At 44.4% G+C, this 17,926-nt stretch overlaps 1 protein-coding gene across 1 annotated transcript; it reads right to left on the bottom strand.

Annotated features, from left to right (window-relative positions):
* Positions 1 to 4,396: 4,396 nt before the first annotated feature.
* On the bottom strand, positions 4,397 to 10,930 carry LOC104254599 (leukocyte elastase inhibitor A-like). The gene is given in 11 exon segments (XM_059815659.1): positions 4,397 to 4,560; positions 4,563 to 4,694; positions 4,697 to 4,763; positions 5,298 to 5,465; positions 6,002 to 6,095; positions 6,097 to 6,133; positions 6,460 to 6,574; positions 7,668 to 7,796; positions 8,229 to 8,291; positions 8,556 to 8,740; positions 10,831 to 10,930. Coding segments are annotated over 11 exon segments (1,254 nt in total).
* Between the last annotated feature and the right edge of the window lie 6,996 nt (positions 10,931 to 17,926).

The raw sequence follows: 17,926 nt of genomic DNA, 5'->3' as shown, positions 1-17,926 counted from the left end.
GGAAATACTGCCAAGCCCTGTGAGGAACTGGCGGGTGAAAACACAGGGTCAAATTTTCAGCCTATGTAAACAGACTGAGCTCCAGAGGAGGTTTGAAAAGAGAATTTGTTCCCATGGAAAAAGACTCCTCTTCAGGCCACAGAATAAAGTGGATGTGTAAACAGTATGTTTTCCCCATCCTGCCATGGAATTTGTATAAAATATAATTTCATCATTCTGCAATTCAAATTCCCCATCTCCATGCCTGGGGTAACCAAGGACTACTAAACTGTCCTGAAAATAAAGTTCTCTACATCTCTCCTGGTTCTGCTTTCTCTCAGTTGCACTGATTTTTACCATTGATGAAGTTGTTGCCTCATATTATCCTAAATAAAATTTGACAGCCTCTTTGTTTCTGGCCTGCCTTTAACCCAGATACATCACCTTGTGAATACCAGATACTTGGTATCCCAGCTGGTTGTAAACATTTATGGATAATCTAATGTAGAACCTGTGACCAGTATCGCGTACCAACAACCTTCATAAAACAAGATACTTTTACTACACAGAATAAGATATTGGAGAAAAGCTGACTTTAAAGCAGTATGCTTCCATGAACCATTATTTCATGCAGAATATGCAAAGTAGCCCCTGCTATTTTGGTCTTGAGTGCTTGTTGGATGCGAACAAGAATGCCTTGACAGAACATGATGTCCAATAGCTTTGGTATTTGACCTGGGACACCCATGTGAAATCTATTCACACACAGAAGTGTCTCACACTGTTCCAGATGAAGGCAGGTATCTAACTATAAAATGCTGATGAAGGGACATTAAGGGTGTCTGGGAAATCATGACACAATGCTTCCCACACAACCCTCTATTTGTGGGCCAGTGGATCAGTGTCCCTGTGGTATAGCAGCACACACAACCACTGCTGCTGCTAGTGGAAAGTACCATTTCCTAAACCTCCATCTTGTACAAAGTAAACTTTGCCACTAAGCAACAGAAGGTAAACAGGAGCTGGAATGCCATCAAATGCTTGTGGGGTGACTTCAAAGCTCTGATCCTGCCAGCAAGCCTTCTCATTTGAGAGTGGTGAAAGCCTGCAATTACATGTCTTCATTTGCAGAGCTACAATTTACTATATATTTAAGACGTGGTTCATTTTTTTCCCCTGTATTTGGAAACTAGCTACAGGATGTGCTTATAAATATATTCTCCCTTTGTCTGCCTTTCTGCTACATGGAGAGACACAACAGTGTGGGTTCATTTCTAAATTGAGCCTTCATGATGGCCCTTTTTTATTCCCGGTAGGCACAGGTGTCTGAGCAACTCAGCTGGAGACTTGAGGCTGAATTCTGTTCATGGGTGTAAACCTATCATAACTCCCCCTATATCAGTTCACTGATATTTTAATAGCTTGTAAGTGCACACTGTGTAAAAGTGCAGAAAATTGTATAGGCAGAAGAGACCAGAATTACACTCAATTTAATTTTGCGGTACAGCTCCATTCTCTCTGTCCCAGTTGTGAATCTCAACAACCAGGACTGCAGGTTTCCAAACTTTGGAGCTACTAACATTCCCTAAACCCTACATTTATTGCAGTGCTTCATTCACTCCTGTACAGACAGAAAATGAGCTTTGCTATGCAGAAGCAAACTGAGTAAACTGCACAAATACATTTAGATGATAACAATTCTTATCACTGAAAATCAGTAAAGACAACCTTAATGATTCAGGGCCTTACCTGAAGTGAGTTTTGGCATAGAAGAACACTCAGCTCCCTATTCCATGTTATATTATAAAATGTATATTAAAACCTATGAATACCATGCAAGAAAAATAAAACAAAAAAAATTGCCATGTATTTGCTGTTTTAAAATACTCCCCTTTATATTACCACATTTGACAAACTGCAGTTAAACCCTGTGTTGTGGGTTGGCCCCAGCCAGCAGCCAAGCACCCAAACAGCCACTTGCTTACTCACCTCCATCCCCAAAGGGATGGGGGAGAGGATAGGAAGAGCAAAAAAGAAAAAAAAAAGAAGTGAGTTGAGATAAAGGCAGTTTAATAGGTAAAAGAAAGAGGAAAAAAAAACAAGCAATGCAAAAGCAATCACTCACCATCTCACACAAGCAGGCTGATGCACAGTCAATCTCTGAGCAACGGACACCTTGGAAGCAAAAAAAACCCCACCGCCCTTTCGTCCTCAACCCCAGTTTTTATTGCTGACATATTATATGGCATGGAATATCCCTTTGGCCAAGTTGGGTCAGCTGTCCTGGCTGTGTCCCCTCCCAGCTTCTTGTCCACCCCCAACTTACTTGCTGGGGACAGGGGCAGAGTGGGAAAAAGAGAAAGCCTCAATGCTGTGCAGGCACTGTTCAGCAACAGCCAAAATATTAGTGTTATCAACACTGTTTTAGCCAGAAATCCAAAAGACCACCATACAGACTGCTATGAAGAAAGTTAGCTCCATCCCAGTCACACTCAGTGCACCCCAGTACAGATACAAGACAATTGTATTAATATATTCTGAAAATATTATTTGGATGATATAGTACCTTAGAGGGACTTTCATCCATGATGAAATTCTGGACTGAGAAAGCCTTTCCCCTCAGTGGTTGCCCCCTCTATCGTTTAGTAAGATAATTTCCCACTCATCAGGCAGAGGGATGTAGAACGGGCAGGATGGGAGATTATAGACTTAGAACAATCTTCCTCCAAGGCCAAAAGTCTTGTGGTCTTGAAGGAGTGTGGTTTTTCAGGCACATGTCAAACACCAGAGCTTTGGGGAGGAGGTTTTTTTAAAGGTTTCCCAACTGGTACTAAAAACCGCCCCCACCTTTTGCATCCATTATTATTTTTAGAATGGCAAGTCAGACAAATGCAGGTGGAGGACATTTAAGTTCCTGGAAGTTGTAAATTACACCTCACTGTGCTTTCAGTTCATGGGTGAAATACAACAGGCAAGAGACAAGACATGTAGCAAGATGTTCAAAAGCATCGAGTACCTAAGGCATCTTTCAAATCAAGATTCAAAAAGCCAGACCAATTAAACACTTTGAATACGTTTATTGTTGCCACACTATATGGTTCAAGAAACTACTACAGTTTAACAGGACTACTATAGTTAAAATTACTTCTAAGCTGTAGTTCATTGCTGTAAATGTATCAAGCTTTGGAAAACCACACGCACTCATGGCATGCAATGTGCCAGACCATGCGTCTACACATGGTCTACAATTTGTCTACACACGATGCTTGCAGCAGGAGAGAAAAAAGGGAAGAAAGCAATATTCATCTGTCCCCAGAAAAAACACACAGGCATGGCACAGCTGAGGACAAAGGAGATGCAGCCAACTTTTTGTGGTCAGACAACACGTCACTGCAGGGTTTTCAGATTCCCCCTGAAACCTGCCCAGGCACCGTCAGACAGACAGCTGGCTTCGTTGTGAAGGTGTTCATGGCTTGAACTTGCACAGCAGGGAAACGGGACTGCGCTGGTGCCCTTAGGGACCCCTTACAGCACAACACTGATGAGCCGGCACTCCCTCAGGAGATGCTGCATCACACTGCAAAGGCTCGCTCCTGAATCACAGCCAGGCAAAGACCACAACCCTGCAGGACCAACCGGAGAGTATAAGAATTTCTCTCCCTTGTGCTGAATGGGAAGACCTGTTACCTCTGCCCAGGGACACCTTTTGTGTCTCTGCCCCTGTGGGAAGGGCTCTTGTCACTTCAGAGGTCCTTCCCAAAAGGGAGGGCTGGAGAGGGTGTCTGAGAAGAGTGAGGGACAAATGCAGCTACGTATCTCCATGCCCAGCATCTGTGTGGAGCTGCACTCAGGACATGAACATGACCTGTGGGTTTCACTGCCAACATGGCAGCCAAGACCCTCCCCTCATGGTGGTGTTAAGGCACTGGAGATGTGGTTGCTGCAGACATGTGGGAGGGAAGTGGCGGGTTCAGCACCGAGCTGTCTCTGGCTTGGGACCTGATGGCTGGGGAGGAAGATCTGCAACACCTTCTGGAGGCTGGTCCCACCACCAGCCTTGCCGTACAGCTGAAGAGGGGAGGTATCATTTTGGACTTCTTATTTATACAGCACTTCACCCAACTGTTTAGACAACCCAACTCCAATGAGAGTTTTCATGGCTGAGAATGAAATAAGAATGAAATAAGCTCCATTAGTATTGTTCTCTTGTTATAGAAGAGCTCTAAACAGGAAAGGCCCATTATAATTTTTTCCAGTAGTCTTGCCAAAGCAGCTTGGTGTTTTACCTTGGGATCAAGATTATGGATATCAGGAAATGCTGGTGACATTTGATAGCAACATGTTGTTTATACCTTACTCCTTTCTACCACGGTATTGGGCTCTCTTTGGGAAGAAAGAAGTAGAAGCTGCTCTACCCTTAGGGGGTGCAACATCGGCCAAAGAAAAGGATGTTCTTGCTAGGCTTGTGTTTGATCAAGAAGAGGAACGGGTGGTCAGTTCTGAACTCGTAAGGAATGTGGAGGCACAATGGTAGTATAGGCACCCCTGTAGCAGCAGCTGCCTCAGTGCCTTCTTCATTACTTCCACAAAGAACTTGTGAATAGCCTTGGAGAGGAACAGCCCGGAGAAATCAGCTTGTTCAAGGATGAAGGCATCCCTCATCCCTAGAGCCTGCAGTACTGGTATGAGCTCACAGTTCTTCTCCATTCTGATGAATTTTGCAGATACTCATTCTTCATGTTGGTCCATTCTACTAATTTCTCATAGGTGACAGCACTCTCTAGATGCAAGGAGAAAACACAGGGCATCACGGTCATGAGAAACTACATCAAAGTGCTCACAGCAACAGTTTCCTTTAAGGAAAAGCCTAGTTTTCATAACAAAGGCAGAACCTGTGCCCTAGAGCTACCGAGTGTGAAATCAGGCAAACTCAGATCCAGCCTTCTCAGAGGGATCATTCTCATTTGTTCAGATTTTTACCAGACACCAATATAGCATTGTATCTTGATAGTTTTGCAAGGAGGAAGTTCCCTTCGCTAGTGCTATGTTTTGTCCACTGAAACAGGCATTAACTCCCTTGGAAAGGCTACAAAGTGTTGCTTGTGCGTAGGTTTTCTCAGTCTTTCTCTGCTCTTCTGAAGCAATCTATAGAATCATGAATCTCTCTAATCTTTACACAGGCAACAGCATTCCACCTATGGAAAGCAAGATAAACCCCATAAGGATAAAAGATACAAGCTTGGCTTGCGTGGCTGGGAAGTTTAAGTACTGGATGGACAGGTAGTTTCTCCTCCCAGGAGCAGAGACAGGAGTGTTACCTGTTCAAGGCCAGTAGACTCATCACAGATGTTTTCTGGCAGAAGAATGAACATGCTGATCTCTTCTCCAGTGTACAGGAGTTCCAGCACTGTCACTTGCTCTTCTTGTCTCCTGGCTAGTTTATATTTTCCTGTCTGACACATCATCGGTACATTCCTGTGCTCTCTCTAAAATATAGAATGTCAATCAATACTCAGAAAAAAACAGGCAAAATAAAGCAGGTAATAAACCCCATAGGATCAACCTGCTTGAAATTTCTTGCTTATTTTCCATGAACACTCCTCAAACCACTAAATATTTTTGCTGAGGGCATTGGCAGAGGCTTGAACTCTGTGAAAGCTGTAATAGTGGCTTTAAGGGCTTCTTATCGTCTGCACTGTAGTTTGTACTGCTCCTCTCTTTCCTAAAGGATAATGCCAACTTCCACTACAACCCCTGGGAAAGGCTGATGTGCCCTCGGCAAAGTCTCCTCTATAACTTAGCCTCTCCAAGGAGATACCAAAGCTTGCCTTCACATGACCTCTGTCACAGAGGCACTTGGGAAGAGGATGCTGCTTTCCCACTTCACAGGGTGAGGGCTCTTGGCTTGGATAAACTGGTCCCCCACACACAAGCCAGGCAGGGATTTGCCCTGCAGACAGCAAAGCACAAGTTACCAGGACTTTCCCCGCTTTCCCCTGCTCCCCACAGCTCTTGTCCCAGCTGTGTAAATGTAAGGCATTTTCCTGGTGGTTTCCTTCTCAAATTTTATAGCTCATTGCCCTTTGAAGTGTATAGAATTGACCAGAGCTAGCACCATCAATAGAGCCAGGAGGGAACAGATCTTTGAGTTTCCCTTTAAAACAACAAACAAAGGTGAATTATGCTTTTGTTTTGACCATTAACTGAGGATGATCCCATTAATTCCTCACTTGAAAGAACTGTCCATTCACGGCAAGAATTGATCCTCAGTTTTAGTAGAGTCAAAGGTCCCAGGAGCTTGGGGCTATCTTATGCTCCAAGCTGCTTTTACAGCAGCCGCAAGCAAAATGAATCACTCCATAGCATTTCTGAATGTTGGTACACTCAGGAAAGAACAAACTCCGACACCAGGTATTGACTTCTCACATGGTCCCGATGCACACTCCCCAGGCAGCCAAGTGCAGGCCTTGTCCTTATCACCGGTTTGCTTTTCCACACAGGAATTCGTCTTCCCTCTGGACTCTTCAGCAGCATTAATGAAGTCCATGGCTTCCAGCTCTGCATGGTACAAGGCCCTTGCAGAGTCTAAGTATTGCTGCAAAACAGGGAAGAGAAGTGGCTCTCATGATGGTCATCAGGGAGCTACTTGACCACAGGAGTCCAAGAAATGGATGCCAGCCTGTAGGTCAGAGCTCTGTGTGGGGCTACCTGTTCCAGTATTAATGTCCTGCATATGCACTGAGACTCTTCAGGAGAGACTTTCTGGGCACAGGGAGGAGCCAAGCAACCAGTTCCTGGGACACCTTTCATGTAAGAGAGTCTCAGCTCCTTTTACTCTGCCTTTTACGCTTGCTGTTCTTTGTGAGAGGGTGTTTTGCCTTTTCACCACAACAACCATTTCAGCAAGATAGCTGTCGGGGAGGGCTGGACATGACCCTGCCAGCCTGGCCATGACCCATGGCCCCTGCTCCCCTGTCCTTGCAGAGCAGCCTCCCCAACTGCTTCTCCCTGGCGCTGGTTGCAAGCTGGCCCTCACTTCTCATCCCGCTGTGTGGAGCCCCATTCAGTTCAAAGTGCCAGCAAATAAAAAATGACATGCGAGAACTTCACCTCCCCCATTGTGCACAGCACAAACGAGCAGAAAGAACGCTCTGGGATCAGGCCATTAAGGTCAGGTCTCAGTATATACATGTGTGTGCAGAGAGAGAAGAAAACAACGTGAACTCTTTCCCCAGGATCCCAGTTTGCAGCCTGGACAAACTGGATTTTTTCCCTTGTCTGGAATGATGATTTCTGTGGAAATGCTCTGCACTACATTACTTTTCAAAGATGCAAATGTGCTGCAGCATTTTAAAAAATGTAGATGAAGGGTGCCAATTCCATCTATATTAAAGCATGAAGAAACATAATTTTGGTGAAAATTGCTACCCAGGGCTTTCAAAAGTATTCTTATCTCCTCCTCAGGAAATGCAGGCCCTTTTCCTTGACTTTGCCCAAAGCCTATTTAATCTCATAAGTTGCTCTCTTTATACTCTGCTCGTTCTATGTTTCATCCATCTGTGAGAGCTTGCTTTTCTGTCACAACAGCAGCAATACAGAAACATGCAACTTGTTGTTCTTAGCAGAAGTTCAAAGTGTAGTACAGACATTTTTCAAAACCACAAAACCTGTAAACAGTTGTCACTTACCTGCAGGAACTGAAAAGTCACTTCTCCAAAAAGCCTGTTGGCAATGCTGAAGGAACACATGGCATCAGCTTTGCCAAGGGCAGACAGAAGCTCCTGGAACTGAGAATGGGCTCCTCCAGCTTCTTCACACTGCGAGCGGCAGGGGAAAGGTTTCTTTAGCAAGACGCTCTCCCCTGTAGCTCCACCTGTGTACCCTCAGACTGAAATCATAGTCACTCTCCCCAGATGTACTTGTGGAGCCAAGGGGCGCGCAAAGACCCACGAACACATGTCTGGGCTTCCTGACCACCCAAAGTCACACACTTGTCTCCCTCCCCTCCCGTGATTTCCACCTCGAAAAAGGATTGTCCTGTTTAAATCTGGCAGCACTTTATGCAGCAACGCAACACGGTGTCTTCTGCATGCGCACACAGGTTTCAGAGTTTGATGAGAATAGGGCTGAACTCAGCTTTTACCATGCTTTTGGATGAAGTGCTGCCATTTAGCAGGTAAGTCTTCCTTGCCCTGCTTCACTTCATGCTACAGTTTGATGTTATCACACAGTTCAGATAACTCTCTCACCTTTCCAGTGGTGCTCTTGGTTCCTGGACTTCCCATGCTCAGCACCTCGTGAATATGAAGCACCTGCAATATAAATGCAATATAAATCTATGTAAATATATTAACGAAGACACAAAGAACGCACTGAGGTTGCACTGAGGCCTCACAGGCACTGCAAGTCAGATGAGCGTGTTTGGAAAGGAGAGCTTTGAGACCTGTAGCTGCCACGTCTTTCAGTTTGCTCTTTGTGAAGAACATGGCCTGGACTGCCAGAAGGCTCCTGCCTCTTTTCCATTTCCAAATGTAAGTCTCTAATAGCAGTTCCCAGGAAAAGGGAAAGAAATTCACCCTTTCCATCTCTTTGGCTGTGTTGCCTCCGGCCCCCAGCTGGACCATGCTCAGGGCAGCTGAGATGCTCAGTGGGGAGAAGAAGATATTTTCATTTCTTTTTACTTTGCTCAGCTCTTTGAAGAAGTCCAGGCAGAACCTGGCTTTTGTTGCACTGTGGGAGCCCACTGTGGCATGGCCAAGGCCTACAACAGGACAACTATGTAATCCATTTCACAAACATTGCCATGGTCAGAGCACGCAGTGTGGAGAGAGTTGGAAACACAGAGCTTTTCTCAGGGAGCTCAGCACCGCAAGCACTGACTCGCTCCTGGGAGCAGGTTTCAGACCATGCTTAGCACTTCATAGCAAAGTGCACCCCACACCCTGACCTAAACAACCACCTCTGGGCAAATCACCCCTTTAGTCATTCTCTTTCTCTTCCCCTGTCTGCTCCAGCTAGCTCCACACTCACTTTCATGCCCTCGATTTTTTTTCTAAAGGCTGTACACTGTGTAAATACGGTCACGTAGTCAAAATCCTGTTTTTCTTGCAAGAACTGCTACATGATTTAGAAGCATTGGTGAACCTTCAGACACTGTGCTTCACTGAAGTATACTGTATAAAAACTTACTTTGTTTGTATATTGCGTAAAACATGAAGCACATTGTATGAAAACAACCAGCAGAGAGACCAGTGAATTGGATTGCCAAGTCATAGCCAAACAACAATGTGGAAAGGCCTTCCTCTTCCTCCTGAATTTGAGGTAGCAAGTTCATACATGTCCCAGCACTTCTAAGATAACTGCCTTGCCATTTATCTCCTTTTGCCTTTTACCTTCACCTGGGAAGAGCTGACTCTGACAGCTTCTTCGCTGATGAAGGGCGGTGTCCTGCCCTGTCTTAAATCAAAACCAACCACTGTGTAGTCTGGCTCCCTGCCCAGTTTATTTCTGAAGAAGGAACGTGCCTGGGGAAATCAAGGGCCAACAGACAGAGTACCAGGAGAATGGCTTTTCACGTCCCACAGCAAAATGGGAGACACAATCCAGCCTCTTCTGGTTTTCACTCTCTGAAACAAGTAGTGAAAGAAGGAAATACATCTTTCCCCTCCCAGAGAGAAGGCACCCTTTTGATGCTGCTGCATCTCATTAGCTTGCTCTGCTGAATCATCTCAAAGACGTGGCAAGCATCTACAGAAAGCATACAGTAACAGCAAGAGGGAAACAGGAACAAATCATAAGAGTCTGATACACAGCGTTCAGAGGCACCTCTCCCTCTCCCTGAAGTATTTATGTGCATCTGATAACCTCTGTCTCATATTAGGGCTCATGGGGAGCCCTAATAGTCTTGCAGCAGATGATAGAGCTGGGCCCACATGTTATTTCTTCTTTAACCCAGGCCTTCCCGGAGAGGTGCAATGATCCAGACTGTGCCGCAGCAGCTTCTCTGCCTGAGGGCTACCACAGCAAGGGCACTTTGTCTGTCTCAGAGATCTCAGCATGTTTTCCTTTCTGTGTCAGCAAGAGCCAGAGAGCAGAGGTAGCACATGGTGGCCTTCAGCAGCGCATCCCACCCTGAGTTTTGAGCATCTCCTGGACTGTGGGTCAGGAGGTGGCAGGCCTAACCAGGTGCTACAGGACCTGGTCCAGAGGGCAGAAGGAGTCCCAGTTACACAGCTTTGGGAACAGATCCTGGCACCAGGATGCTCCCATATGGCGAGAATTCACAGAATCACTAAGGTTGGAAAAGACCTGTAAGATCATCAAGTCCAACCATCAACCAACAAACACCATCATGCCCATTAAACCATGTCCCACAATGCCTCGTCCACACGAGCGAACGAAAAGTGCAAGAGGAGGTGAAGTGAAGGCACCACCAGCCCCACTTAGGAGAGCTCAGTATGGCCAGCACTGCTGGTTATGTGCAGGGAATAGCACTGAGCTGGAGCAGCTCCTTCGTTCAGACTGGTGCTCCTTGCCCCTCCAAAGCTGGATGTGGATTTTCCCCGCGACACCACAGAGAGTTAGACACTGAAACGGGAGCACTTTCAGTTGAGGTGCTCAGCTCCGAATATTTGCTGCTGTACTCCAACTATGGATCTGGTTTCCTAACCCCCAGGTCTATCCCACGCGTTTCAGCAGAACTGTGTGGGGAGCTTGGGGCATCGATGGTTTTGGCTTGAAATGCATGTGGGGCTCAGGAAGCTTTTCTTGAGCTCCACGGTCATTGTCAGTCTGCACGTCTGGATGGCTTGCACAAAACAACAAGCAAAAAAGGCAGCAATGTGGAGTTGCTTCTGTCTGGGGGCACAGGAGATACACCAAAGGCCCCTGGGTATGTCTTCCAGTATCCTTCATGTTCATCGGCATTCATGAACAAGGAAATGGGCACCATGCTGCCAAAGCACTCACTCGTCTTTTGACCCTGGAGTCTGTTCTGCTTCACAAGCAGCAGTCAGCTTTCTCACAGTGTTTCCCCTTGTGTCTCGAGGCTGGCTGTGGGCTGAGCGCTGTCTTTATTTCAGGCCAACTGTGCTCAGCACTGCTCCGGACAGAATATTGTGTTTCTCGCAGAAGACCACCAGCTGACTCCATTGAGCAAAATACAGCTAAGCCCCCATATAGATATCACGATGATTGCATTAACATAATCTAAAAAGATGATTTGGGGGACTTTCCCCTATTATGAAACTCTGGATTGAGAAAGCCTTTCCCCTCAGTGGTTGCCCCTTATTTAGTAAGATAATTTCTCACTCAGCAGGCTGAGGGCTGTGGAAAAGGCAGGACTGGTCATTACTGGCCTGTGTTTGGGACTGCTTTGTGCTGAAGGAGTGCAGGAGAGAGAAGAGACAGGCAGCAGAGCGGGTTGCAGCTGGGGTCTCTTGGAAAAGGAGCTGTCAGGGGTGTGAGCAGAGGCAGAGCTGCAGCTGGTGCTGCAAGGTTGCAGGCTGCAACGAGCGCTGTGCCAAAAGCTGGCTGCCTTGCAAGGCGTTGCAAGAAAAGAAGACATCCATCAGGATATGCAAGAGAGGTCCTTCAATAGTGCTTTTCCAGCGTGTTTAAAGCTGTCAGTAAGTGCATGGAAAAGGTGGACCCTGTTGCCAAACTGTAGCAGTCAAGTGAGAGGGTAATGCAGAACAATCCTGGAGCTGTGTAGGCAGCAGTGCTCTTATACAAAAGCTGTGACACACCATCTCATAATTAAAGAGTATACAATTCCATGCCTGAGGATTCAGACAAAAAAGCTGCACAGCAGCACCTCTGAAGAGCTGAAAGGAAGCTCACAACTGAAGTGCTTTATTCACTATTTTCTTTTCTAGGCAGATACTAAGGAAGTGAGGAACAATTCATGCTATCAGACAGAGACCAAAATACTTCTATATCATTGTTGTTAGGATACTTGCCCACATACAGATACTTTTTTTCTGTCCTGGGAGCAGAGACTGGAAACCAGAACTCATCTACAATATAGTTATTGAACTGCAAAGTTATCAGTCCTTGAGTACTCTTCTTGTGTCATTAAGCTGCATTCATTCGAGTAAGGGTTTCAGAAGGAAGGTGGGCAGTTTTCGCACCCAGCCTGTGCTAAAACCTAGTGCCTGATAGTGCTTGGTGCATTCTCCAGGGAGATGCAGGCTTGAATTCCAGCAAAGGTATGGGATACACTGAAGATTGGCCCTTCACCTCCTGAGCCACATAGGTTTCTCCACTACAGACGTTATGTACCATTTTCACTTTAAAAAATGAAGTAACTCTAATGGCATTTTTAGGGAGCCCTATTTGAATAGCTTGCGTGAAGTCTGCTTTGAATGCTTTCACTAGATGTTCTCCAGGGACTTGTGCCTCATTCCACCTCATTGCTGAATTTCAGCATGGGCAAAGCACCTCATTGGTCACATCAAGGCAGTTCAGAGCAAGCAAAGGAAAGTGCTAGCTGCTAGAGAATTTACAAAAGGTGAAAATAAAATGCCTACAAGTTTTTGATACTTCCACATGCATAGGAAAAGAGAATTTTTCTTTCAGATGGCTTTTTGGATGTACATGCTTAAGGCCAGCCTATGTTCTGTTTAAGAGAGCCACATCATTATTTGTGTTGCTTCTCCTTTCTGAAGCTGTCTATAATTCTGTGCATTAAACATCTTATTCACTGATTCTCCATTACATATACACGATAAAATACAGTCAGGAAGTGTGACTTCTGAATATGGTTTTCATAAAGGCTATGAATACCATGATGTAGTACCCACTAGCAGTGATTATAATTCCATATAGAAAATGAGTGTACTTTACCAATAAAATAAAATCAAGGATTTACTAACAGAGACTAAAGTGACAAGTGACAGGACAAGAGGAAACAGCCTCAAGTTGCGCCAGGGGAGGTTTAAGCTGGATATTAGGAAAAATTTCTTTACTGACAGAGTGGTGAAACACTGGAACAGGCTGCCCAGGGAAGTGGTGGAGTCACCATCACTGGAGGCGTTCAAGGAACATGTGGACATGGTTTAGTGGGTGTGGTGGTCTTGGGTTGATGTTTGGACTTGATGATACGACAGGTCTTTTCCAACCTTAGTGATTCTGTGATTCTGTGGATTTTTCAATAAATATGGAAATTAGAAGTCTAGATTACCCTGCTGCCATTACTGTGTGACTGACTATACAACTGGAGTAGAATAGCACCTTGTACAGTACAGAAGGCATGAAACTACTTACATTACCATCAGTCAAGGCCAGCCTTTGAAGTGTGGTAATTTTCTACTGTATCAAATATTACATTATTATAATTAATATTAATAAATTATAACTGAATAAAAGTTAACCTATTTATATTGATAATAAATCAATGTAATAAATTATGTACAATTTATACTGTATACCATACCATGGTTGAACTTTGAATTTTAGTCCTGATAATCTGTTTATAACACCTTGTGCAGGTCTTTTAGCCAGCAAATGCTAACTAGTAGCACTGCCGTCCAGCTACCTTCCAGTCAGATTGCATGTTTCCTCCCTTGTTCCTCTCTTCAAGGGGAACAAGCCCCAGTATTATCTGAATATAGATAGATGCTACTATACGTTTACCCTGCTAAGTTGACTCTGCTGGGCTAATGGAATAATATATGGTATAACATGGAAGTTGAAACAAGAAATTAATTCAAAGCATCACTTCTGGATGATTTTCCGAAACCATTCAAGAAAGTGAGCTGGCATTTTCATACGTGTGTTGGAAGTGTGGGATGGATGGTCCATGAGAAAGGCAGTGAGTTGATAAATGCTGGAAGGGAGACTGGAAACTAGAAGTTTTACAATGCATCAGACTTTTTTTTTGTAGGTTTGGGGAGATGAGATAAGAATATTTATAAGAAATCAGTGACAGGATTGTTTCTAAACATCGTTTGATTACTGTTAGTATTTTTACTAGTGATACTGCTGTGTTCAGTCTTAAGATCAGAAAGAATTACTGTATTTTATTTTATTTTATTACTATGCTTATCTGAGTTTCTGTCTAAAATAGATTTGTCTCTAGCAATCCATAACACCAAGGCCAAACCCAAAAATGACTGAAAGCCAAATTCTGAGACATTCACAGCTTATGAAATAACAGGTCAAAGAAATCCTGCAAAGTAGCCTCTCTTGAAGTGCACCACTTGAACATTTTCTGGTTTATTTTTTAGCCTTTGGTGTAAAGCTTTTCCCAAGAGTCAAATCAGTGTTTAAGATTTCTACAGCAGTATCTCTGAGGGTCTTGAGTCCTCTGGAAACTTAAGTGTGCTGTCTTTATTAGATTTGAAATACACGTTGAATTGGTTTCTAAAGTAAAGTTCAGCTCTCCTTGAAGATAAGTGAATAATACAAATAGTTGTGTACAGGGTAGGCATTTCACTTTACTGCTTATAAGATACCGACTCATTTTGTGATTTAAGGGCCAAATTGTGGCCCTTCCCTCAGTTGATACCAGTGACAAAATGAGTACCTAACTCAGTGAGACAATGAGCACCACATGACAGAGCATCCACAGCTACTAATGAACCCTCTAAGAAGGGCTGTGGCCTTGCAACTTGGAGAAGAAAGCTGAAACGCTGTGCAACCCGAATGCACTGTGCCAAGCTTCAATAGGAGCGGCAGAGACTTGCTGTGTAAATTTCTACTGCCACCACTTGCCTCGCAGGAGAGGAAACCACAGGCAAAGTTAGCTCAGACTGAACACAAGCATTAAAAGTGATACTGTGAAAGTGAAACTTTCAACACTGATCATGTCTCTAAATCTAGTCTCAGGCCACAAGCACTGAAAAGTAGTATTACTTCACCTTATATCTTAAAAGCTATATATTTTGCCAATGACCATTATTCCAATCACAGCTGAGTTTCTCCCACTTCCAGTTCCAGATGGGAGTAGGAAAACGAGGTAGGTCCTACACGGTTCAGTAAGTATTACACGGGATATTAAAGTCAGCAGAATTTGAGATTTTAAAATGTGCATGTATGTTTTGGGTCTAAGACACAATACCTAATAACTCTTCTGTTTTTTACCGACTCAGTCATTTTGTCATACAATGTGGTTACTATAAACTTGTTTGACCAGCTGTAAATCAGTAACTGACCAGAGCTGAGTGGGGTTAGCCAAATTCAGCTAACCAGTGTGTGAGACACAGAACCATAGAATGGGGTTTAGGTTGAGAGAGACCTTTAAACATCACCTAGTGCAACTCTGGGGGCTCGGGGCAGGGCAGCAAACACATCTGAACCTTGCCATTTGCAAAGGGGGTGCCAGCTCCCCTGGCGAGCTGCAAGCTGTGGGGAGAGAAGAGGCATTGGACCTTGTTTGCATGGATGGGTCTGGCGGAGGGGCATCCCCCTTCAGTAGAGCCTGCACTGAGGGGAAAAAAAATAATGTAAAAAACCTATGTTGCATAGATGTTCGGTTTTTTCCTTCGTGACATTAGTCTTCTTTTCATAGTTCATGAGATTGTGGCAGTAGTAAAACGGCTGCCATGGCATGTACCAGAAATAGCCCAGCCGCATCTCTTACACCGTGTAGGGCTCACCACACATCTTCACAGCTGCCGTGCTTTGGCGGCACAGGAACAGCCCAACGTAGCTGGTGCTAAAGAGAGACTTCTATTGCAAACCTCCCTCTCCATTTCTTTCACTTTCAGGACTAAGCTCCTGCATTCTTCACTGGTAGCAAGTGCAGATCCATCCCCCTGCTAACCCACACTGTCGACGGAAACTCCTGTTTTAACTCAAGGGTGCCGAAAAAGGATATGCAGGGGGCAGGAGACTGTCTACTCATTTCTGAGAAAAGACGGAATAAAGGAAGTTTTTTCCCCCTGTGGCATTTGCCACTTCATCACAGAAATCCCCATCCCTGCATTTTCAGAAACATTATTGATTTGTGAGGTTGCAGTGCTCAGAACTTCCCTGGGGAATGTAAACACTATATGATGACAGCTTTAGGTAACAAAAACATCATCTAATAGGCAAACTGGGCTGCCTTCCTCCAGAAGGGAAACATGGACACAGCCTGGAGAACTACTCCTGCAGCTGTACTGCACTTCAGATTAGAGTGGTTTAGATTCAAGAGTAGTTTGTCTGTTTGACTCTTTTATTGCCCTGCTTCTGTCTGTTCTCACTCATTCATCATTCACTCTTATTTTCTAGACTTCCTTGTCCAAAGGGCCCCAGGTAAATTACGGTGCATAAGCTATGGTAATCATGAATGCAGAACATGAGGGCGCTTTACACCCAATTATATGGTGAATAGCTAATGTATATTTCCCTTTTCATGGGTCATAAAGCACATTGCAAATGTTAATTTGTTAAACCTCATGCAGAATCCCTCTGAGGATGATTTTACTTTTGTTAAACCAGCAAATTAGCAGTAATGTCTCCCTATCAGTCAGCAGCAAGTTTTATTTTTCTCCCACGGACTAGAAACATTCCCAGGTTATGTTTAACTGTGATTTCCATTATTTGCACTGCCCTTTACAAAACCTTTCTTCATTCCTCAGAGCATGGAGAGAGCCCTGTCTTTCAGAACTGCATCGCAGATTGTTAAAATTCACAATAGCAGCATGCGAGGAAGAAAACACATTTCTTGGAAGTTCACGGCTAAAGTTTTCCACATCAGTAACTTCAATGGAGTGCTTTAGACCATTTTCCTCCTATTCCTTGGGACTGAAATCAATTGATTTCTCCCCATATAAAAGTCAGCCTTCTTCACTATGTAAATAATTAACCCTCTTTAGAAATGTGTGTTTTCGTACCCTGTTCCTGCAGACACCGTGCATACAAAATTCTCTTTGGAGTCACTTGAGAGCTTGGGGGGAGTTAGGGGAGGTTGTCCAGTCAACCGTGTCTGTCTGGACACGGTCCTGGCCAGATGGCTGTATGTGGCCCTGCTTGACCAGGGCATGTGGACGAGATGACCTCCAGAGGTCCCTTCTGACCTCAACCGTTCTGTGAGCTTTTATTTCAAAAATGAATGCAGAAGAAGTCCAGTAAGAAGAGGGCCCAAATCCTGCTCTCCTGTACATATAATTACTGTTGTAATCAACTCTTTTTCTAGACGTGTCCATGAGGGCAGAATCCTGTCCTTTTCCCTGACTGAATATTCCTACTGTTATTATCATAAAAACCAATGCTACTACTAAAAACTCACACAAAAAGATCCAGGGCTCATGAAAGGAGTACATGTCACATCATTCTTCCAGTTGGTAAGATGACACTTTAGATGTAGGTGTACATCTAAATAAATAAATGAAGCCAAAGCTGCTTCTAGCATAAGCTTTTTATATAATGCAGAATAGCACAAAGGCAGATCCAGTACACATCACTGGGGAGAAAGTAGTACAGTTATCAGTAAATACAGAACGCAGATAAGGAAAAAATGTCTCTAAAGCACCTCTCTGGTGACCAGGACCCAGGAATCCAGTACACATCACTGGGGAGAAAGTGGTACAGCTATCAGTAAATACAGAACGTAGATAAGGAAAAAATGTCTCTAAAGCACCTCTCTGGTGACCAGGACCCAGCTGGCCAGGAATCAAAAAATACAGAGCAGGGGCTCTTCTGTTTTTACTGGCAGTTACTGAAAATTGTTGCAGACGATTCTCCTCAGACAGCAGCATACCAATTCCATCTTTGCAAGCCCAAGAAGGTGCTGTACTACACTACATGGCTGGGCTGGGGAACTGTAAGGAATACAGGAGCATACGTGGGCATCGAGGAAGCAAAATGTTCTTCATATCCAGTGAAGTTAAGGCAAAATGTACTCCTGTTCTGGATTCAGGTCAGTATTTGCAATTCAAGGAGCCTAGCAGCAGAGCATCCAATCGATGGGTTCTAAGCCAAACTGCTTGCAGTGATTACTTCGAAGTGCAAACTAGCTGTC

The sequence above is a fragment of the Gavia stellata genome, chromosome 3 (genome assembly GCF_030936135.1).
Source record: "Gavia stellata isolate bGavSte3 chromosome 3, bGavSte3.hap2, whole genome shotgun sequence".
NCBI lineage: Eukaryota > Metazoa > Chordata > Aves > Gaviiformes > Gaviidae > Gavia > Gavia stellata.
This window is presented reverse-complemented; position numbering and strand designations above follow the sequence as displayed.